General features: G+C 36.9%; 1 protein-coding gene across 5 annotated transcripts in view; it reads right to left on the bottom strand.

The window, feature by feature from the left end:
- Window positions 1–408: 408 nt before the first annotated feature.
- LOC126188320 (very low-density lipoprotein receptor) overlaps window positions 409–24,580 on the bottom strand; it is a 598,910-nt gene continuing 574,738 nt past the window's right edge. For 4 of the 5 annotated variants that reach the window (XM_049929912.1, XM_049929911.1, XM_049929915.1 and 1 more), the window contains 11 exons: window positions 13,842–14,071; window positions 12,641–12,902; window positions 12,011–12,262; window positions 11,539–11,839; window positions 9,795–10,013; window positions 8,086–8,440; window positions 7,696–7,894; window positions 5,764–5,877; window positions 3,745–3,875; window positions 3,245–3,400; window positions 409–1,921 (listed from right to left, as the gene is read on the bottom strand). In XM_049929912.1, the coding sequence (XP_049785869.1) occupies window positions 1,877–1,921; window positions 3,245–3,400; window positions 3,745–3,875; window positions 5,764–5,877; window positions 7,696–7,894; window positions 8,086–8,440; window positions 9,795–10,013; window positions 11,539–11,839; window positions 12,011–12,262; window positions 12,641–12,902; window positions 13,842–14,071 (2,264 nt within the window). In that variant the 3' untranslated portion in view covers window positions 409–1,876. The remainder of the gene's footprint in view (window positions 1,922–3,244; window positions 3,401–3,744; window positions 3,876–5,763; window positions 5,878–7,695; window positions 7,895–8,085; window positions 8,441–9,794; window positions 10,014–11,538; window positions 11,840–12,010; window positions 12,263–12,640; window positions 12,903–13,841; window positions 14,072–24,580) is intronic. The other variant, XM_049929913.1, reaches the window with a different exon arrangement.

The following is a 24,580-nucleotide window of genomic DNA, read 5'->3' as shown; positions in this document are numbered from 1 at the left end:
ATGTGTAAAAATTTTCATCTTTTAGTTCACTTAGAATCATTTTATGATGGTTTTATGAAGTCCAGACAGAGAAAAATGCCAAGTTCCTGTATCTACTATTACTGTGAATCTGTTCTTAAGCATTCCTTTAAAATGCTTTTTGCAAAACTTCCACAAATTAACTTGATAGCTATTTTCATGCATTTGCCATCATATTCCTCCTGTGTTATGCCAGTCATTGGAATGCTGTCAAATACCAACTACATTCCGTGTGTAATAGAGACTTTTACAGCTTGTTAATTTAATCAGTTCGGTGTTTCATTAAAAAAAATTAATTCCTCCAAAGTTAATATTACTTTTCTTATCAGATAATTACAATGGCAAGGATTCACTGCAAAAATAATTTAGGATTGCCAATTTAAAAAGATGTTCACATTTTTCATTATATATTTACAATTGTACACACACTGAGGGAACGAAATGATAAAACTATGTGATGGTAATACAATAATGAGCAACAAACATGCAAATCTTACATTTGCTTAATATCCGAAGACTTAGGAATTACAGTAATCACAACGCTATCAAAGCACTTCATTAATACAATATAATTATCAAGACACTAAATCCTTACTAAAAGGCTTTGAGTCCGTTTCCCACTGATAACACATATTAAAGCTCATCATTACACAAATCATACCAGATTTATTTCTTGTTATAATATTTCAAAGAATATCTTTAAAAGGAATGGTAACTTTGGCACTTCAGATACTCCCAATAGCAAAATGGATAACATTAAAATTTTGTTATCGATTATGATTATATTTTGTACTTAATAACCATCATACTTCATAGTAGATGCATAGAACATGTGCCTGTTTAAAGAGACAGATCTAATATGAAATACACTGTTCTCTCATTTTCAATCTCACTGTAATAATATAAGAAACAAAGGAACAAAAAATGTTGTCAACTTTTTAACGAATAAACTTAACACAGAATTTTTTAAAACTTTGGCAGAATTTCACATTTATTCTACATAGAACTGATGTTTTTATAAATGCTTACCTCCATTTGCTCAATAGAATTAATTGCAGGACACAAATCTGAAATTATGATCACTGTATTTACAAAACATTTAAATAGCTCTTTTTAAAATATTTTCGTTCTCGTTTCTTAATGACAAAGTTATATTTTTGTACAAATCCTTTACAGGCAATTAAATACATCAGTCATCCATGCAGTACGTAAATACAGCTTAGTTTAAAGACATTCTCACACATTCTCTCACACTATTATCGAAACCGAATGTGACACTTTCTGTAATGAAAGATTTCTACACCATTTACACAGTATGAAAGTATTTACACAGGAATATGATTTATACACATTTCAAAATATACAGGCTGATAATAAAATTAAATATTTACAGGAGTCTGGAAAATGGATACTTAGATGATACACACAGTAACAAAAAAAAGATAGCCTGAAAATAATTAGTTTTGGATACAACATACATTTTATGTTCATGTCCAGTATGCACCTCTAAAAGTTTCCATCTTCCTGTATATACACTTATTCACACTACATGCTTTATAGTAAACAGATCACAGAAATTTGGCACTGTCCCATTATTCACAATCCACTCAAATCCTCTTGCTCAACTAAAAAATTCTAGAAATGCGAGCTATCACTTGCTTGCACATGGTGTGCCACATTCATTTCAGAATGCACAGTTGCTTAACTTAATCCTGCCAACCACAGACAATGCTGCTGCAATCCCAACAACTTTATTTCTAGCCTTGACACCACCATGCACCATTCAACACACTCGTCGACAATGGCAGGAGAACATGCCTGGATAGTAGTCCGTTACTGAACTAACTTCAAAGCACAGTTATACATAATCATTTGTCCCAGGACTAGTCAGGGGCTCATGAGCCTGGAAAAAAATAAATAATAATTGTGATAAACTGAGTGTAATAATCTTCATTACACATGTTTTAGATAACTTTACCATCTACTGTTCATTAAGAGCCAAAATTTGTTTCTATACGCAGCTGTCTCATGCATTGTCTGTGTCATACTTACCAGAGAATCATAAAGTCCTTGCTGTTAACAGCATTATGGGAGGCATGAAACAAGGGTCAAAGGCAGTAAAAAGCACTTAGATTTATATAGTAAAGTGACTTAATTAATAGTTGTGTGTCATGTCCAGTTTGTTTGGTATTGTAAATAAATACACCTGTCTTACAGAAAATCTGAACACATATCAAAAAATTTTAACTTTTCCTTAAAATTAATGTCATATTTTATAATTATACTAATTGGGGTGCACAAATGCACACAGGAATAAAACAATATTTGGCAGCAACTGTTCTCAGCAGAAATTCACACTCACTCTCTCTCTCTCTCTCTCTCTCTCTCTCTCTCTCTCTCTCTCTCTCTCTCTAAACACACACACACACACACACACACACACACACACACACACACACACACACACACACACACACACACACGTGTATTAATGGAAATGAAGATATTTCATGAGAAAAATGGGCGGAATTTAAGACTGTTCATCTGATGTATACCTTTTATGGCAACTAAGACAAAACATTATTGACGGCCAGATTTCTGCACTTCACAATTGTCAGCCTGCCCACCTCCTTGAGAACTTGAAATGGGAAACACTCATGCAGGTACTGAAATAATCTCTGCAATAGTTTCCCAAAGCCACATATTAATGACAGTGGATAAATTGGATGCCACAGTGTTACCTATTAATGAACTTCCACAAATTATGGAGAGCAAGCTTGTGCATTAAGCTCTTAACCAAGTAAATTACTAGTTTATTTCAACAAAGAATTTGCAAAGAATTTTTCTATTGCCTCATTTGAGTTCACAGTAAATCACAGTATTTTCATTTGATTTTAAATTCTGTACCTTCATTTCTTTCATCATTTATAATGGCAGAGACATGTGTATACTGATTTACAATTCTGACTGTCAAAAATGTTTCTTTCCATAATTTGTTACACTGGATTTTCATATTAATAAAGAACAAAAATGGTTGGCAAGGGCAGTCTTTCCAAGAAGAAGGGGGGGAAAAAAATGATTCGTAGAAACGAAGTTGGAGGTGCTTTTGACTTTTCAGTCTTTGTCAGAAGCAAAGAATACACTCTTAAGAAAATATAGAACAGGAAATTCCTTAAACAGTGGAGAATTATCTAAGTATGCAGCTATCCATAGCAAGTGCCCTTACCTCTTCACCCACTGTTGCAGGGTAGATCCTTTGTGGCTGATATTGATTTTTTTCCAATGAGAACTGATCTTCAGTAGTTTTCCTGTATACTGGATTGTCGAAGTTCATACTGGTCACATTTCTGTGAAGATAATGCCGGTAAACTACCAGAGCCACCTGCAAAAACAAGATTTGAAAGACTGTGAAAAAATATTAATATAGGTGTGTTACATATGTTTAAATCCTTTTAACAACTGAGAAAATTTTGGAAAAATCATATTTAAGTTAATGCAGACATTTATCTTATTTAGATATTAGTGCATTTCAACAGTGATGAGCAAAAAATTCTTGAATACATATGTTTGTGAATACAACTTGATTATAACAATGTGGATATCTATTACATTAGTATGCAATGTTACAGCACAGATTGTTTTTCTCAGATAATATGTTAATGAAAACACACATTTTTAGATAATTTTATTTCTATTAATACTTATTAATTTACAATTTCTACTTACTATAGCTGCCAATATTAGTATAACAGTCACAACTCCAATTACTATTCCTGCAACCATTCCACTGTCAGTATCCTCAATGGGAAATGCATCAGGTCCAGCTACTAATTTAGTGGTGCTCTCATTTGGACTTGCTGTAAAATAAAAGTCCTCACTTAAGTTTACAAGCAACATTAATACATTTTAATTAAAGGAAAACACAAACATCTGTTGAGGTTACCTGTTGAGTAACTCATTCTGTATCTACCACAAAACAATATAAAACAACAGTAGCTGGGTTGTGCCAGCTGTTTCTATATTTAACTAGCTAAAAATTCACTACAGATGTCCAAGAAGAGTCGAATTAAATGAAAGTCCTGAAGCTTACAGTATATTGCACTGGAATTTAGTTATAAGTACTTATGAACCCTGAAGTTATTTTAAGTGCACACTAAAACAAGAAAGTCGTGCTAGTACTTGAGGTAGCACCAGTGATAAGAACATGCAGTATGTGTACTGTATTGAAAACTGATAAGCAAGATAAAAAGCTCAACAACATGTTACACTAGTAGTCACAACTCAGAGAATGTGTGGGGCTCCTTTAAGGTGGAAGGAGAAGTGACACACTGCTGAGTCAAGGTCACCAGATGCAATTACAAGCAGCCTTGTGCATTAGAGAATGAACATACCAATGTTGCACTTCAGGACTTTCAGAAAAAATTTTGGAGTAAAATCTGATAATTTAGTGTGACTGCAAAAATAATTCATCACTTTTAATTGCCTATTCAATTTGAATCATAGGTAATGAATTATCATATATGAATCAAGAAATAAAAATTATTACTTAATTATAATTTCATTAGTGATCTAATTACTATTTTCAGTCACTAGCTATTTATTTAAGTGACAAAACACAAAGTAAACCAAACAATTTTATTACATAATACATTTAAGCACACACTTTTAGGTTGTCACACACTAAATTTGGGAAATACACCCACCACCACAAAGTAGCACTACAAGAAGAATCCATGTTTTATTTTCATTTATTAACTTTGAGCATAGTAATGCTAATTTCTTCTGACTTCACAGATTTCATTTAGCTAGCTGTTTCACTGTGCTACATTATGCAAGAAAAGTATTTATCACAAATGCATGGATGATGTTTAAATGGGAGAAATTTTAAAGGCTGTTATATTATTCTTTAAGTCCATTTTTCACCTGCCCTTTTTTGGAAGTTCAGTGTAAGAAAGTTAAGCTCAAGTCATTTGCGAATGCAGTGAGGAAGCTACCTTCTACTCAGAATGTAGATAATGACAAGCAAGTGAGAGTGTGCGTATGACTATACAAAAAAAAAAATTATCTTCATTAGTCCACTTGTCCCAAATGCAGCGTTCATAAATGACTATTCAGGTATTGGCAATTTCTCAGGATACTTTTTTTTCTATTTTACAACATTACTGGCAAACTGTCTCAATGAAATGCCTAAAACTTGAACCTACCGGCCCTGAAAGTAATTTTTTTAAACATGCAAAAAGAAAAGAAAGAAGCATGCAAAGAAGCTGCATAAATGCCAATTAAGCTCAGACAATTGTAGAATATGTAAGCAATTGAAGAAGAGGTGAAGCAAATTTATTGGTGTTAAATAATACTGTACACATGCATTACACTCAAGCCATGGAAGATCCCTCAGACCATTTTTGAACATTAATAGCAAGTGCACACAAGAAATACTGTTATAATTTTTCAGCTAAGACAAGGAACCGATCAAATGAAGTGAAAAACAAACACACACACACACACACACACACACACACACACACACACACACACACTCTTTCCAAAACAGTTACTGAAAGTGCCACACACAAAACTTTGAGACTGTGTTTTACTGCAGTTATAGCCAGATTTCATGGAATGTCTATTATTTACTATTTGCGGAAAGTTAGACAAGATTTAACCACAACCAGAGTTTTAGGGCACTTCTTAATAATTCATACCACACAAGAGGGGGGGCTGTGGTATGATGCACACTTTACTCACTCTGGGTATGTGAATGGGTTAATGTAGTTTGAGTGTTTTGAAACTGACTTGAACCCAAAGTATCACGGTAATCCCAGTCTGGTTCTTCAGTAGTAGTAGTGCTAGTAGTTGTAGCTGAAAATATTTCAAAACTTTTAGTAAAATAATTAAGTAATTTTTGATATGTTAAAATTATTTCTTCTATGGCAGTAGTAACTTCGACAACAAGGGAAAGTTTTCCAAGCAATAAATATATCTCGTAATACATGTCATTTTACAAAATATACTGAGAAAACTGAACTGCTTGTGACTATTTGTAGTCCCATTTTGTATGGTGGAATTTTTGCCAATATGGAAATAATTTTGCATGATGGGGTTTCCAATATCCAAAACAAAGTCCTTATTCCTGTCGTTGAATTCAGAACTGTAGTTATGAGAGGTTTCAGAAGGTTAAAGAAATCTTTAATCTAAGCAAAATTTTATCAGCATTTCTCTAATTTGGAAAGTGATGCTGTTGGATATAAATTAACACAAGGATATCCCATACTTTCGGTGCTGATTGTCAGTTGTTTAACAAACTAAACAACCTGTTTGGACTTAAATGGTGGTCACATCATACAGATTTGTTGAATACTTAAAGCAATGTGATGCAATTAAGCTCATTCTTAATGAAATGCCAAATGATGATGGTTGTTAACCCAAATTGCTGACCTATTCTAGACTACCTGTCGTATCCAAAAATTCTAGAATTTCTTTCCTCTTCCCATAACCATGTAAACTAATAGAATGTTGCTAGAACAGGTCAAAAATCGCGCAAATGACGAAATTGCAACACATGGAATACCTGTAACACTACTACTGCCTTTTCTCGTATACACAGTAATCATCTTCATGGTTTCTGCTGTACCATCACACAGTTGTGATTGTAGTAGTATCACAACTACATCATCATTAGACTAGTAATTTTGCCATACAATAACTTAAATATAATGAAAACAATAAATAATTACTGGGTTCATGCAAATTACACAAAATCATGCAAAAGACATGTGCATACAAGCTGTATGTAAAGATACATCTCACAGAATTACATGAGACAATGGACAGAAAATCCTACAGCAGCCTGTAAAATAAACTGCAGATTTAAATCCTACACATCACTAAAAATGGCATGCATTATGAGTGCAAAACTGTAGAAGAACTACAAATTAAACACCGTGTGCCATTGCACTAACAACGTTGCTACAGAATTCCCATAATTTTCCCCCTCCTTTTGTAGGGCTTTGGCTATAATTTTTAATGAACAGGTAATTCCAGTGAATGTCCCAGTTGAAAGCACCATATTGTTAAACAACAAGACATAAATAAAGCTGTTATTAGTTGTATGTGATACATTTAAATTATTATATAACACCCAATGATTCCAATTTCCGTATGTCCTTCAGTTACAGATGCTGCTAAAAATTTTTCAAGACGTAATCACCATGAATTTGTTAAATCAACAGACTTCCATATCTAATAAATCTGCGATTTTGATGTGTAAGCATCCATTAAGAAAGAACAAGATTTGCTTCTCCCAAGCATTTCATGTCAGATATATGTCATCAGTTTATCATCCTGTACAAATAAACGACGTGCATGGAAAGTAGTCACCATTAATTCATCTGGCATCACAGCATTTTTGCCTCACACTGGGTATGCTTGCATTATAAGGAACTGATCTCTCATTTGTATGCTCTAAACCTTCAAGGTAAGGTTTATCTGATACACATTTTTATTGCACTAGACAAATTATAGGTCGTGTCATTTTGATATTATCAGAAGTTGGATAGGTCAGGTAGAACACACTAGCAAATATGTGAACCCAGTAAAATCAAATTCCTCATTGTCTACATGGTGATATATATATTTATATTCCAGTTCATGCTTTCTGTCAGTATAATGTATACTTACCAGCCTCAGCACACATCAAACCATCCTGCATTAACTGCAGGCCGTCAGGACATGCACAAGAAATTTTTGGTGAATGTGCATTTATCTGAGCTGCCGGCAGGCAAAGATGAGAGCAGTGGCCATTAACTGCTTGGCAATGATTTTCACCATCGGGTTGCCGATATGGGTGATACACATGGATTACCATTGGGTTTTGGAGCTGTGAAGTTAAGACATTTTGTGTGATAAATGATACAGATTATGAGTAAGTAATCAATGTTGAGGGTTTTTCATGCAACAACAACAACAACAGCAGCAACAAAAAGCAAAGACATTTCATGAAACACATACATTATATCATTGAGTTTCTATGAGCTTATTCAGCCATAACCTGTAATAGGAAGTATTTACCATGTGCGTTGCTGTAATTGCAGAAACATCTTTTCCAGTGAATTTATTTGCCTTGTAAACTGCCTGCTTGTCCCAGTCAGTCCAGTACACCCAGTCCTCAAATGTTGTCACTGAGAATGGGTGCTGAAGATGCTCCGGTGAGTACAAAATAACTCTCCGACCACTTCCATCATAGTTGCAAGAAGATATAACATTTAGCTTGGCATCTACCCAGTATACTCTTTTCTTTACAAGGTCAAGGGTTAAGCCGTTGGGCCATTTCACTTCATAAGAGACTATTGTCTGGCGGTGGGCACCATCCATACCAGCCCTTTCAATCTTTGGGTTTGTACCCCAGTCAGTCCAGTACATCCACCTATTAGAATCATAAAATCAGTTTTGTGAGTATACTGAACAGTATGAAAACTTTAGAAAGAGATATACAGATTGAAAGAGAGATCCATGGAACAAGAAATTCACAGAACTTCTGAAAGTGAGATATATTTTGTTAATTTACCACCATTCACCTGGGGAGCTCTTAATCTTACGTCTCCAGAATATATGGATATCGGTAGCTGTTCTAATATTGCCATCACAGTGCCCTATGAAGATATTAGCCATCCATTGTTTTCATTCCACAGTTAGGCTTGAAAATCTAATGTAGTGGATTTCAGTATTATTTTCAAATTTCATCATTCAGCTGATGAAGAAGAAACATTGAAGGAATATAAACAATTTCATGAGGAAAAACATCCAACTTATACTCTGGGTCTACCAAATTTCTAAGTTTTGTAAGTACAGAGGAACAGTTTTTAGTCATCACAGTCTTATTAAAAGATTTTATTGTAAAAGCAGATATGCTGTGTGTCCAATGAATTTATTTTATTCTAGAATTTCATTTCTGTATCAAAGAATGGTGAAAATTTTATTTAAAACTGATTATCCTTTGCATGGGACAAGATCATCAGCTTTATCTTTTTACATTTTGTTTCTGGTATATGCATCTGTGTTTTGTGTAAGCTGGTGGCTCTGGATTTAGTATGCTCAGTCAAGGCACTTTTTTTAAGGTGAAATGTGTCTGTTTATCAAGATTGTATTTGACAGTTTGTACAATTCTGTAGTTATCATCTTGATGTTAAGTGTAGCCTACTAAGTAAGTTAATTTACTAAACCACAATGCCATATTTTACAAAGAAATGTATTTCCCAAGTTTCAGGGTTATTCTTTTGACAATTTCGAAAGTGATTCATTGATGAAGAGCTTTTGTTTGAAACACCCCTTTCCAGGCGTGTGTCTGCAAGTAATTAAGCAACATTTATTTGTGCATCTCCTATGGCAAACGGCAATCTCTAGTGATAAAGCTTTCCAAAAATTTAGTGTTGGTGACAAGTGTAACCTTATTAATGCAGAAGGACATTACAAACTATAAAAATTACAGACAAAATGGGAGGGGGAGAATTGAGGTTTATTGGTCTTTAGACAATTACATCATTACAGATGCAGCAAAACTCAGACTGAGGAAGGAAATTAGCTGCATCTTTTTCAAATGAACTGCCACAGTATTAATTTTAAGTAATTTTGGGAAGCCATGGAAAATCAGAGACCAGGATTTGAAACACAGCTCTTAGAAGACAAGGTCTACTGTGCTGCCTCACTTGGTATGAGCAACAAAATTTATATGACTTAGTCTCTTCAAGAGATATACTGTAAACTGATTTATTTTTACTTACCCATCCAAGGGATTTACAGCAATAGCTCTAGGTTCCTCCAGCTCATCTTTTATTAGAATTTTACGCATATTTCCTTCAAAATTTGCCAACTCTATAGTATTTTTCCCAGTGTCAGTCCAATAAATGTGATTGTAAATCCAATCCACTGCCAGACCATCAGATGTTGTTAACTGATCTTTTATTACGACAGTCCGCTCACTTCCTTCATCAATAGGTGCCCTGAAAAGTAATATAGTATTAATACTACATTACTGCAAATATTGAACATATGCCCCACAGAAAAAAAATAAAGCAGGCTCATTACCCACAAAGAAGACTGCAGTAGTACATAGAAAAGTGTTGATTAGTTCATTTTGTACTTCTTTACACAGTTTATAGGCTAATACTGAGGAGCCTACTCCTTTAAACACATTTTGCTTGAACTGTGTCTATTTGCTGTTAGATTTTCCCTCTACATATGGTTTATTTCCCGTACGAATATATATGCACAATTAAGTGCTTAGATTTGAGGTGGAATGACTTTACTCTTCATGGAATGTTTTTTACTTCTTAGTTTTTTAATTGACCGCTCCATGTGCAGCCAAACAAAATTTCCATAATATAATGGACCCAAAACATGCCATACTTCTGAATATTGCTTTCAGTATTAATTTCAATACATTATAGGACAGAATCGCTGGTCATATTACCTTTAGGAGGTGAAACATTAAGTACTTCTCTGATGGACACACATGGCAGTAAAAGTGATGTACTATCCTAGGTTTCAGAACTAATAGTTGTTTCCTTAGGGAGGAAAGAGGTATAGGTTGGGGTAAGTTAAAAAGGAAGGTCCTACTCTTGACCTCACTTGACGTGCATCCATCTCATCTTGGGTTCTGAGGGGCCTGACCTTCCTTTTCAACCTTCCCTAATCAACCCCTCTCTCTTACCAAGCAAAGCACTACAGTAGTAGCATAAGCTCCCAGCAGTTCTGTTGCATAATGTATTGGTTTTCCCAAATGAATTTTCCTTTGATTTAAATCTACTGCTTTAAAAATTTTATAGCTGTCTGTGGTCTATTATGTTATCACACACTAAATGGAGACTGTGTGATATGCAGTATTTGCATCTACTTTTAGACGTCTAGGCATCCAGTCTTAATTTTTGGCAATAAGGGTACTGTAAGTAAAACTTTTTAGGTAATGAACAAGAAGTTAAGTTTTAAGTTGCGCTTCTCTTTCATTATCCTTGTAAGCTTATTCTCAGGTATAAAATTTCATTTTGAGTGGGATTTTGGACTGTTTTATTTAAAGATCTTCCTCACTATCAACAACATTATACCGCTCTTAGCACTTTCTCACAACCATGTGTCTGCAAGGCAAAAGTTTTACTTCATTATGTGCTTTCTTGTCTATCATAGAAAAACAGTTTCCATCATCTCCACAACCCTTAAACAGTGGTTTTATCTCTTCATTTCTTATGCTCCCTTCATTTTGTATTGACTTAGACTTATCACTGTCATTTTTACTCTGAATTCAGTGTTTAGATCACATTAACAGGGAATCAGTTTTGCTTTTGTACATTAAACCATAATATATCAAGTTACACAAAGTACAATACAATAAGTTTAAAAATAAATTGAGATGCTTAATTCAAGTCACAATGAGTAATACAAATAAAAGTTACAAGAAGCAAGAAAACATTATCTAGCTAGTGGTTATATTGAACCCTTAACATAACAGTAACATTCAGCTGCAGAACTTACTTGTAAATCTTTTGGTCGCTTACATCACTCCAGAATATCATCCCTGTCCGGAACACAAAATCCAGTGCAGTGGCACTTTTTGTGTCATTAACAATTGCTGTCATCTCATGATGGTCCAATGATATTTTCCTAATATCATGGCGACGAGCAAACAACAGCGATGCATGACCTTCCATCGCTTTACATCTTGTTGGATCTCTTGGATCTCTTAAATAACCCTCAACGCATTGACATTTGAAAGTTCCTTTCTCGTTTATACATTCTTGTGAACATGCCCCTGGTATCTCACATTCATTTACATCTGGAATATAATTATAAATTTAAACAGGGAGAAAATTCAAAGTGTATACCACAGCTTTGTGGGAGAAAAAACTGCAAAACTAATCATTGTAGCCATGGATCCCTTTTGAATTTGTGTAAGTAAAATAAATTTTCAATTAATCTAGTTTAATACTATTTAAGTAATACATACCATCACAAGTATGATTATCAACAAGCTTGAACCCTGGAAGACAGTCACAGTAGTAACCAGCAGGCGTATCAACACACTTCTGTGAGCAGCCACCATTATTTACAGCACATTCATTCTTGCCACATTTTTCTTGTGGTTCATCTTCCCAATTTGGACAGTCGGGCTTCTTATCACACACAGAGGATAAAGGTATGCACATACCGCCTCCACATTCAAACTCCGTCTTTGGATCACACTTTGGCACAGGTGATGCTTTAAGGAGAGATGCAAATAATGTACGTAAGTATCTAGAAAAAATAATAAAACTGCTGCCAACATGTAGACCAGAAACTTGGGAAACTATGGCAATAAATTACATTTACAACTGCCCAGAAAAAAATTATCTGTAAATCCCACCATAATGTGAACTATTAGCACAAGTGACCACTTGTTTTGTTTTTTTAAAGTCCAGTTGTTGCTCTTAAGATAAGCATGACTTATTTTATGAATGAACTCATTGGTACAATTTAGTAAGTTGCTTTTAATATTCTCTCTTCCCTAATGCACAACTTTCGTATATTAAACTACGTACTGATAATATACCTACACACAATATACAAAAGCGAGTCATGCTGCACACTAAGTACTCACTGCAGTTCTCCTCATCACTTCCATCACTGCACTCTGCATGACCTGAACAGTGCAAATGTCCTGGGATGCAGATGCGATTGCGGCACTGAAATTGATCTGGCCTGCACGTCATGTTATGACAACGTGACACATCCTCATCGCTGCCATCTGGGCAGTCTCTGTCTCCATCACACACCCAAGACTGATGGATACAGGTCATTCGATCAAGGCACTCAAATTCACGGGGTAAACAGTGTGAGATGGGGCCAGTTGATGTACAACCCTGTTTGAATATTAAGAAATATTACTATATGAACTCTAAAAATCTTATATTATTTTTTCATCATTATCATTAACATATAAACAGATCATGAAATAATTTTAATATAAAATTATGCTTAATTATTAATGTTGTATTACATAAAGTACAATCTCTTTGGAATTACGGAGGAGGAGCAGTGGCTTTTAAAGCAAATGCTTTCCTCCTAATACTCATATACATATATAAAGTAATCTGGAAGTTATTTCCATATTTATGAGTTTGAGTGAGTAAGTAGAAAGAATCTGATGTTAATAAACTTTACTAATGTTGTCCTGCTACCTTGTTTCACATCCCAGAAGGCTTTATGATGGGATTTATGAAATACAATATGTGAATGAATGCATTAACGAGTGAAGAACAGTGACAGCAAAGTTATAACTTAGCATTTTAATCACTATGGCCCCAGAAATATATATAGATGATTCACTGACAAAGTTTGTCATTCTATCAAACGAACAGTTTTAAATTATGTATTGGGCAAGCAAAATTTAACATTTTGTTGGGCATATTTCATTGTAATGAAAGGACTCGACTGAAAGTATCAACTGGAATATTACGGTGCAGTAAGTTTTGCAGTAAAAGTAATATAATTGATAATTTTGTTATAATGGTAGTGTGCAACCATGAAAATTGAGTGTGGCTTGTTTGGGTATTTCTTGTTATCTATACATGGGCTCTGAAGTTTTATCACTCATTAAATTTTCACTGGCATCTTAGATGGCAGGATCTCTCAACATTTATATGGTTTCAGGAAATGGTTTTCCAACCTCTGAACATAATGAATTAACTTAACTTCAAATGTAATTTGTGCCTCTTTACAAAATGAGGTTCATTTTATCTGTGTAGTTACAACAGAGAAAGAGTAACAAAGTGATGTATATGTTATTAAAGAAGATATACCTGTTCATCGGAGCCATCTTGGCAGTCAAGATCACCATCACACTGCCACCTGGCGGTAATACACATGTTGTTATCAGAGCAATTGAATTCTGTCTCTGGAGCACAGGTTGTTTTTGGACAGTCCTTTTCATCTGATCCGTCTCCACAATCGTCATCTCTATCACAGACCCACCGTTGTTGAATGCACTTTGAGTTTCCACATGTGAACTCATCTGATCGACAAGTTTCATCTGAAAAGCAGTAATAATTTTCTTGGAATTTAGTTTATATATGTGCCTACAGATTTTGATACTAGCTGATAAGTAATTTTTTTTTCCAAATAGCAGATTTACTGATTTTGTGCAACACTGAACTCACAAAACTGCTGACTTCTTTTTCTTTTTTTATATTTAACAGTTCTTTTCAAATATCTATGAAGTGTCTGTTTTAGTGTTTGCATTTCTGGTGCTGAATCTGGCATACATTGATATAAACCTCTAATTCACACAGACTCTCCAGAACAAGAAGTGAGACAGTTTTGTTAACAGTTCAAATGTTAAAATAAGTACTATGTGAATCTGAGTTCATGCTCTTTGATTATATCAAATTTAATACTTGACTCTACTCCTGAATGTATATAAGCATATTCTCCAACAAGAGGTACAGATCAAATGCAATGCATTGATGCAATGTGAAAATTAAGTTCAAAGTGCTTACACATATTTCTCAATAAGGAATCAATCTAGAGCAGAGTTCTAAAAGAAGTATTAAAATTACAAAACTTGCAGCTATCATAAACATACCTGCTATACCAGTATGTGTGTCAATTTTGGTGCTGGAAGCTGTCGAAATGCATGTTTACTTACTTGACTGATGAACCAGAATTATAAAGTCATTTGTTAGTGGCTTAACAGGAAATGTATTGCCCAGTCTGTCCAAAGTTAAGCTGCAAATCCCTTTTGTAAAACAGTGTCAACAGTTAACCAAACTTCAGTTTTTAACTCTTCTACATTACATTTTTTTTCCCTTTTGGAAAGGTGCATTGCAGAATTTGAACACCATCTGCCCATTAACAAGACTGATTCTGTTTTATTGTTGAACTCCAGCTATTCTGACATACCTATGGAAACCACATACCCATGTTCAAAGCTGAATAAGTTTGTTACCTTGCATGCAAGCTTAGCTGGTTAGTATCAGAATTGTGACAAAGCCAATAGTAACATACAAAATTAGCCATTATGTAAGGATTCCAAAGCTCTCTTTCCTAATCAAAACTGGATTTTTTTGTGTGTTTCAATACTCATCTGATGTTCTAATAGCCACATCACTGAAAACAACATTGTGAGCAATTATTCCTAGGGAGTTATTAATCATGTGCATACTTGTTACCATCACCTAGTAGTAAATAAGTATGCATGTTGGTTTGCAAAATGTATTTCCCTACCTCATTTGTTCCATTCAGTAGAATACTGATACTAATGTAGACACATTCTAGCTGTGCATTCTGTGTGTTGATGTAACAGATGTATTTTTTCTATTATGAAGTATGAAATAAGGATTTTCAGAATCTGTGCCTTCTCAGTCAATGGGAGCAATTTTACATACAGTCAAGCAAAAATCCATCCAAGTAGGACAAGGTGTCCTAGTTTTTTAGATCAGTTATGAACAATCAACTGAGTCTGCTTTTGCTCAGCTGGTGGGAGCTGATTTCATATTATTTCCACATTTCCTCAGTTCTAACCTGAAGTGCTTATGAAGACACAATTAATTACCACTGAGCTGTCCTACTTGGATGGATTTTCCATTTGACTCACATTGAGTCAATGAAAAAAGTTATTATGATTAGATTTATTTTGCCACCAGTAATGAGGTGATATTTCAGAATCATGCTATGTTAATAACTTACAGATTTGCCAATGACGGTTTGAGGTTTGAGCTGCAACAGAACATTGCCAAGGTGGACCATGAAGATAAGATACGAGAAATTAGGGCTCATACAGAGGTATATAGACAGTCATTTTTCCCTCACTCTACCTGTAACTGGAACAGGAAAGGAAAGGACTAGTTGCGGTACAGGGTACCCTCCGCCATGCACCATACGGTGGCTTGCAGAGAATGTATGTAGATGTAGATGTCAGTTCTTTCACACACTAATGAATGTACTCAACATTCGCCTGACATAAATGCGCAGATGCCAATTATCAGCAACCTCTTTTTACTCTGTGGAATGAATCACGCTGTAGCTAGAGTGAAAAGTTTAGCATATTCTGTTTCTCATACAGTTCAAGTTGCAATTTGTAGTGAAGTAACAAACTCACAACAAAAGAGGTGTATGATCTGTTAATCAGTCAAAATATATTAGCTAGTCACTATTTTTCGATTACCCATGGTAACCTCTCTCTCTCTATTTTTTTTTTTTTTAATGGTTCAAACGGCTCTGAGCACTGTGGGACTTAACATCTGAGGTCATCAGTCCCCTAGAAGTTAGAACTACTTAAACCTAACTAACCGAAGGACATCACAGACATCCATGCCCCGAGGCAGGATTCGAACCTGCGACCATAGCGGTCATGCGGTTCCAGACTGAAGCGCCTAGAACTGCTCGGCTGGTTATGGCAACCTATTCAAGTACAAATGAATACCGGGGGGGGGGGGGGGGGGGGGAACTGATAGATTGTCGTCATCGTCATCACCATCACCATCGCCACCACACCTCCTCCCCCCCACAAATATTACATTCCGTCACATCCATTTTAATGTACTTCTTCCGTGAGCGTTTTAATCTAACAATAATAGTTTATTAACATCACTACTTAGGTTACTACACTGCTTTCCTGTAACTTCCAAGAAACTGGAGCTCGGAGAAACATTTTAAAAGTATTAGTCTGAAAATTTGAGAGGTACATGTGTCACGCACTTGAATTATGAACAGTAGTAGCAACAAGCTGCCGCAGCCTTCACGTCATAAATTTACACGCTATAAATTATCAGTATTTCACCAAGCACTAATATTGTGAACTTAGATCGATGAACTATGGCTACACGAGCGGGTAACTGAAAAGGAACTTCCTTCAGATGTTCCCACTTCTGGTCGGGAAAGGTAGTCTTTGTCATTTTTGCGTCATGGGGGGGTCTTTCCGTATCTGTCTGGTTTTACTCAGCTCCCTGTTGTCTGTCGCTTCTACCTGTGGTCTTGTCAAATATGTCAAATATTTTGTTGACAGCTTGTGAATAGTTGGAATGTTTTCGATTGCCGATCAGGCGGCAAGCTTTCAGGCGAGAAAGCGGAACAGCATCTTACATCAAACCTAATTTGTAATTACTAGAACTCTTTGACATTTTCGAGACCTAATGTCATGCTACTTTATTTTCCGATAGTCACGTGCCAGACGTGCTATGAATGGTATGTTTGTACTGCCAGTCCTCGTAAAGCCAATTAGAACATATTGTACTGCTATCCCCCACTCCCTCAATGGTTTCGCCGCTTGAATTTAAACAGAGAACAGGGTGTTTAGTGCTCAGTGTTAAAGACTCATCCGACTGGCGAAAACTCCTGTCAGTCAGCGGTTCACTGTTCATACCTGTAAATATCGATGAGACCACGTGGAAGATGCTGTTTCGCTCCTCTATGATACATTATGTAAGATTTAACTGTGTGGTCCTCTCTGGGAATGGAACGGATAATAGCTGTTGGTGCATTCTATTTTTCCACTTTTTTTGCGAAACTTACAGCAAGGGATCTACGTCGAAAGAGTGTGATGCAAGGAGTAACAGCTCAGTTTGACAAGAATTTTGGGGAGGTGGTAAAACTTTTTTTTGTGGTATTCCTGAGCCATCCTTGACGATCTTCTGAAACTAGAAACTAGAGCGGTCGGAAAGGGATTTGAAGCATCCTGTTCTCCAGTAATAATACGGCTCTACCACAGCGTCCTGTCTTCGGTGGGAGAATGAAGAGTTAGCTATACCTCTGTCGCGTAAATTTTTCTGTCAATCTGAGCTGATACAAGAAGAACGGTGGATGGTGCCAGTAAAGAACTATGAACCAATACCTTTTTCTCCTCGTTTTCAAACTCCATAGACACTTTCCTCACTGGACTAGCACACTTGGCAAAGTGAACACCGCTAAATGGGTTAGAGTCCTCGTTAAAAGCTCGGTTTTAATCCGACACTAAATTTCCGCATCAGTTGCAGACTGGAAATGCCAGTCTGATCTACAAACAGCTCCTTAATTTCACACAGAAAATCGAAACCACGCTCTGGCTGATAGCGTGTGACACTTCTGTCTATTGATCACCAGAGAAAGGACAGATGGTTCATGCTGTAGATAAGAGAGTACAACAGCATATTCATTAGAGGGGCAGGGTGTACAGCTAGTACACAGTTAACTAGACTAGTATGTATATACCACTTCGCAAGCAATTGCACAGTGCATGTAGAAGTGCACATAGTACCGATGTTACCGATATATTTCCTGCATTTCATCCGAGGGAAGAACTACTTTTTATATGGCCCTGAACTTTCCCTAATCTTTCTTATTATAATGACATCTAGCGTGAGATACACGATGGTGGCAGCATAGTGGTTCCACCGTCTTCTTGGAATATAGCTTCTCTAAATTTACCCAACGAGGTTTTGCGGAAATTACGTCTCCTTTCTTCTAATAATTCCCTTTTAATTTCTTTGGGCATAAAATACTGAAACAAAATTCTTGATTTGGTCGCGTTAGTGTGTTTGTATGCTATTTCCTTTACAGGTGCATTTTAATTTTCCAGAACCCCTCCAGCAAAAAATCTAACAAGTCAATCTAATACTGGTTTTACGTGCTCAAGATGTTCGTCACAATTCTTGTAATAAGCTACAATCGGATTCTTTCTCCTTCTTGTTGACATATGAGGTGTAATAAAAAAGTAAGGGAAATGTGTGTTTTTCTTGAAGCTCCTTATTTATTCATCAACATCAACTTTGTCCCCTTCAAAGTAATCACCTCCTCAGATATAACACTATTGTTCCAGCGCTTTTTCCAATCTTGGAAGCACTTCTGGAACTCACTTCTCGTTACCAGTGTTCAGTTCCTTCAGTATACTGAGTCAGTGTTAAATAGTGGCAAAACGACACCCTTTCATGATTATCTTCAGCCTCGGGAACAGAAAGTCACAGGGGCCACGTCCAGCGAATGCAGCGGCCGAAGGAAAATAACGGTTTTGATTTTGCCTTAAAAATCACGAACAAGCGTTGAGGTATGACCGGATGCATTTTCCACGAGTGGTTTTGCCACAGTTCTAGTCGTTTCCTTCGGTTTGCTTCACGCAAACAGCGCTTAACTTCCAGGTAGTGTTCCTTATTGACCGAACGGCTGTAAGGCAGGAACGCATGATGCACTGTCCCATTTTAGTCGAAGAAAACAATGAGAAGAACCTTCTCATGTGATCGAACTTCTCGAATTTTTTTCGGTCTTGGCTCTTCAGACAGTTTCCATTGGGACGATTGGGCCTTGGTTTCAAAGTCATACCCCTGTACCCATGTTTCGTCACCTTTTGTAACCTCATTTGGAAATTTTGGATCGTTGGCTTCATTCAGCAGTTCCTGAGCGATGTCTAAGGCACGTCGTTTTCGGTCGAAATTCAACGATTTTGGAACCAACTTTACTGCTACATGTTTCACGCCGAAGAAATTGCTTGGTATCAGTCAAAGAGTATGCCGACATCGTCAGCAACTTCTCTAATCGTGATTCGGAGATTTTCCAGAACCATTTATTTACTTCTCCCACACTGTCGTCAGTAATTGATGCGATAGGGCGCGTCCACGGCGGTCGTCGTCTTCAACGTCATCTCGACCTTCTTTGAAACGTTTATACCACGTGAAACTTCTTGTCTTACTAAGATTCGCCAGAAACTACAGTCAACTTTTCGAATGTGGTGCTGCACTTTATTCCATTTCTTCAAGTAAAATTTAATGCAGATTCTTTGATCCATCTTTTTCGAAAGTAAAAATTCGCCCAGTACTCGAAACCATGCATTATGTTTCCGACTGTTAGCTATACACTAAATATTCAAAACGGATGAAAACGTCGACATATATTAGGAACATGAGCACCGACAAGATAAATTTAAAACTGATGTATAAAACCTGCGAAATTAAAAATTCCCGTTACTTTATCACATCTCGCATGTTATATTCATCCACATTTAAAGGTAGCTGATATGTTACACCAAGTGGAAATTTTTTCCAAGCCGCTCTACAATTCCTTATCACCGTCCACCGATGATACTTCACTGTACACCAAGGTATGATCAGCGAACTATGTTGCAGTGCTGCTGATCATGTTTGATAAATCCCTAATGTAAACTGCAAACAGTGGAGATGACGCTGTAGAGCATCCGCCGTCCTGTATAGTGTATAGACCGCGTTCTATTAGTCAAATATTCCTCGTCCCAATTACGTATTTGTGAAGATATTCTGTATCTTGATTAATAGTCGAAAGTGTGCCGCAGTGTGGAAAGCCTTACGAAAATCTAGTTAGACATAACGTACCGTTTCACCTGCATCTGTTGTTTGCTAGATGCATGAATAAAGCAGTCTGTTAACTGAATTTTCGATAGACGCTGAACCTAAGAACTACAGGGCGATTCTGTGATGATGTTATAACCTTTCGCGGATGATGGAGAAGAGCAAATGTACCAATTTGACGTAAGGGACCTCAGTCCGGAAACGACCGAGTCGAAGGATATAAGCGTGAATCGTCTCAAGTCCTGCCTCAGCCTCGACCAGCGCTGAAACTAGGGCCTTAAACTTCCAAAATCTGATACGTAGAGAACTGCCGCTGAATAGTGGCCAATGCCCACAGTTTCTCCTGTTGATGGACTAGTAATGGCGCACGTAACTTGATGTCAGAGAGACTGCGAATCTGATATCTACGATACAGTAATAAGGAATTCCACTTACCTACACAAATCTCACAAGCTGCTACATTTGCAACAGATGTTCAAAATGACGTCGCTCAGTGGCATGGCATCGCCACACGAAATTCTGTCGTAGGTACCAGGTCTATTATCCCCGGTGTCGTTTGAACAGTGTCGCAGGCAGCGAGAATTTTTTTCAGATCGTCTTCAGTCTCAACAGGCGTCTCAAACGCGACTTTTCACATGGCCTCCACAAGAAGAGATCAAGTGGGGTGAAATCAAGGTGCTGGCCTCGCTTTTCAGGGAATGCCTGATGTAGATCACGAAGCCTCAGTCCAAAGTGAGGTGGGCTCCATGATGTTGGAACCGCATCCGTCGACGAATAACTAGTGGTCGTCGATGTTGTCTACCCTACAAACTTATCAACAACGGTACTGGTACACATTCCACTGTCACAGTTATCACTGCGATTTTCGCTGCTAACTTCCGACACCATCGTTTGCGGACCAGTGTTCCTTGTCTCAGCGTGATACATTTTCCCTCCTCCATCATCCCTGAAAGTTTATAACATCGTTAGGGAATTACCCCGTATATTAAACAGGTAAGCGTTTCCAATTTAATAGAGCAACCTGTGTTTCGCGGGAGTGATTTTTTCCCTGAACCTGTGTTGATTGATTGAGAAAAGCTTGTTTTCCTCCAGGAGAGTCATAATGTTTGAGCTAGGAATAAATAATAAGGGTATTGCAAGAAACGGACGTCAGCGATAATTGTCTGTGTAATTCTGTGCATCCGACATTTCACCCTATTTTTGCAAACTCCGGCTATCACAGTTAAGTACCTAGTACCTAGTGATGTAAGTAGTAGAGCTATATGTCTAATTCCACGCAACAGTCAGAGGAAACTAAATTACAGCATGTCGTCTCATAGCTTATGCTGCGCGCTACAGATAATACGAAGTCTGATTTTCCAGACAGCTTGAGTTGCGTACGAGAAGCGACCTGATGTGACTTTTCCTCCCTCCTTTCTTTCTTTTTTTTTTTTTAATGAAGTGCTCCCTGGTCGTAATTGGGCGTCGCTTGGCGTAGCGCGGCATGCAGGGGTCAACCGGCGAAGCAGCGCCAGGTATTGACGGCAGCGAGGCAGGACCAGCCAGGCTAATTTTAGAGACGGCGGGGAGGCTGCAGCAGGAGCAGCCACCGCTACTACCAGTGTCCTGTACAGACAATCTACTGCAGCTATACAGCCCCGACCGCGCACTCACATTTGCGTAACTTCGGCGCTTGTCTGCCACAAATCACTCACAAACTACATTTGCCTAACAGAAGTTTAACAATAACCTTCAGCTATTATTCGTTTACACAAATTTTTGAACTACTTCTGTACATATATCAGACTGGTATTCAATAATTCTCCAACTGGTAGTATCAGTAGAAACAATGTGTTACAGAGAATCACATATGAAGTATAGTAAGTTTTATCACTGAATGAAAATTTGTTCACCGCAATACCAGGATCACCACAGATTATTTATTTACTGACGTACAGCATAAATACGTTTTATCTTGAATAGTTTTTTGTTATTTATTGGAGCACACATCCCCCGTAAACGTGACGTTATTTCGACGTCGCGCGCGATATCTACGACCGCAGGAACTGCTATCGACTTCCGTTAGTGTTCGGTACGAGCTTCTCACAAGACTCCATGCACACTTATCGCACAGTTATAAAAAACACGCAATTCTTGGAATGATTTACTATGATTATTGTTATAATTATAATATCAATGATTTATAGACGGTTAATGCCCTCATAAAAGAGTGCTCTCTCTCAGCAACGAGTTGTTACAATTTAAGCATGCAACGTGCTTGTATTGTAGTTAGTAGCAAGCCGTTGCTAGGTAAGAGGACACTGAAAATTTATCACAAACATGTCACCATTATCGTTAAATGTCAGTTAATAACGCATCAATGATATCAACCTTCAAGAGGTGCTATGATAATTAAGACAGGAAACAAATACTACTTGAGGAAGTGTTAGCATAATGGGTATCGTAGAGATATATCTAGTCGCAAAATGTAGGTTCGCATCTCGCCACCTGCATTTCTTTTTCTTTTTTGTTAACACATTATGGGACTTTGTTATGAATTTAAAACACGTATGTTCTGCTATATTCGATGTTCATTTCCATCTGGCTAGAGAACGAAGTATGAAATGCATATTTAGCGATTTTCTTGTGTGTAGTTAGGCTGAACACAAGAGGACGCTTGAATTGCTGCGAGTAAATCGAGGTCTATGTTTTCGTGTCACAAAGTCAATCTTGCGCGTGACGTCGAAATGACAAGTTTGCAGGAACTGTTGTGAAATGAGTGTTACCCTAGGAACATCTTTCAATATTACTTTCGGACACACACCAACATAAGTCACTACACTCCGTTTGACTTTTGTTACCCACAGACATACGCGCGCCAAGCGGCCAGCAAGTGACACTTCTGAGCACGATATCAGATGGCTGCGAATACTATCATTTATATTGATTTGTAAAAATCGACTGTGACTAAAAACTGACACCACATTTGTCACCATTTAGTTTCCTAAAGAGACTGTGGGGTACGAAACAGTAGATTACCGGACAGCTTATTTAGAATTCTCTTTTAACATACAGATACTCACTCAAAATACCATTTTCCTTTAATAACAAAAAAATGTCCAGAAACACTGCAAGTCCTGACGTTTTGCTGAAAGACGCCATACATCTACCCAATAAAGCGAAGATTTGATCGCTATACGTCCAACTCAATTCACTGAATATTGAATGTATGAAACCAGTTTGGAATATAACATCCATATTATTTAATCTATCACATAAGTCACCACACCTATAGCTGAAGGGGAAAACAGCATAGACATAAAAAGTCAAAATTCAATGTAACTGTTTCGCAACAGGAAGGAAACCCGTTCCACAATTGTTGCTACATCTGAGCTACAAACGGCAAGAATATTCAACATGTTCGATTTTGAAGCAAAAGTAATTACGTTTATAAAAATACTCGCCTGTCAAAGTAGAAAAGTGCAAGAATGGGCAGATCTTTAGGCTCCATAACAATCTTTTTGCCCGTCAAGGAAAGTGCCCATCACAACAAGAGAGAACGGGAATATATGGTTTTCATGCAAGAAATAAGAACTTACATTCTCTCGCTGTCAGCGAAATAAGCTGCAATTATGCACATATTCGAAACAACTACTTCATTAATATGTTGTACCTTATGTCACTGAATCAGTTGACTTCGGCAGTTTGTACACGTATTTTACGGTAATTCATTCTATTGGCGACTTAGCTGTGGAACGCAAAAGTACAATTATTTCGTTAACAAAATAGAAAAATAAATAAAACTTTCATTATCCTCACAACACATGTCACTATCTTTCTCGCCGCTTGGAACCTTAGTATCGCTCGAATTGTCAAACGGTAACCAGATTCACACCGGAGACTATTGCGAATGTTTTGTTACACAATTGAAAGCTGTTGTACGCTGTTTTAATCACGATTCCTTGCTTCTTTTTTCAATGCGGTTTGATACAGTTTCAGTTCATTTCCGCTCGTATCCTGTGCGAAGAGGCCAACTGAAACTATTTCTTACATTAGAAACTAATTTCTACTTTGTGTGTACACTGCTTTATTCAGCATGTTTGTTTCAGGAGGCGGCAAATATTGTTTCCCCACTAGAGGTTACTAAATACCGCGAGGGTATATGTATGCCATTAATGTGTTTGTTCAAAAGGTATTTCCGATACCAGCCATCGTCTTTGATCTGCGACCTACATTGGCTCCTGTGACCTTTGAATTTAATTTCTTTATAGTGT

The sequence above is a fragment of the Schistocerca cancellata genome, chromosome 5 (genome assembly GCF_023864275.1).
Source record: "Schistocerca cancellata isolate TAMUIC-IGC-003103 chromosome 5, iqSchCanc2.1, whole genome shotgun sequence".
NCBI classification, from domain to species: Eukaryota; Metazoa; Arthropoda; class Insecta; order Orthoptera; family Acrididae; genus Schistocerca; species Schistocerca cancellata.
This window is presented reverse-complemented; position numbering and strand designations above follow the sequence as displayed.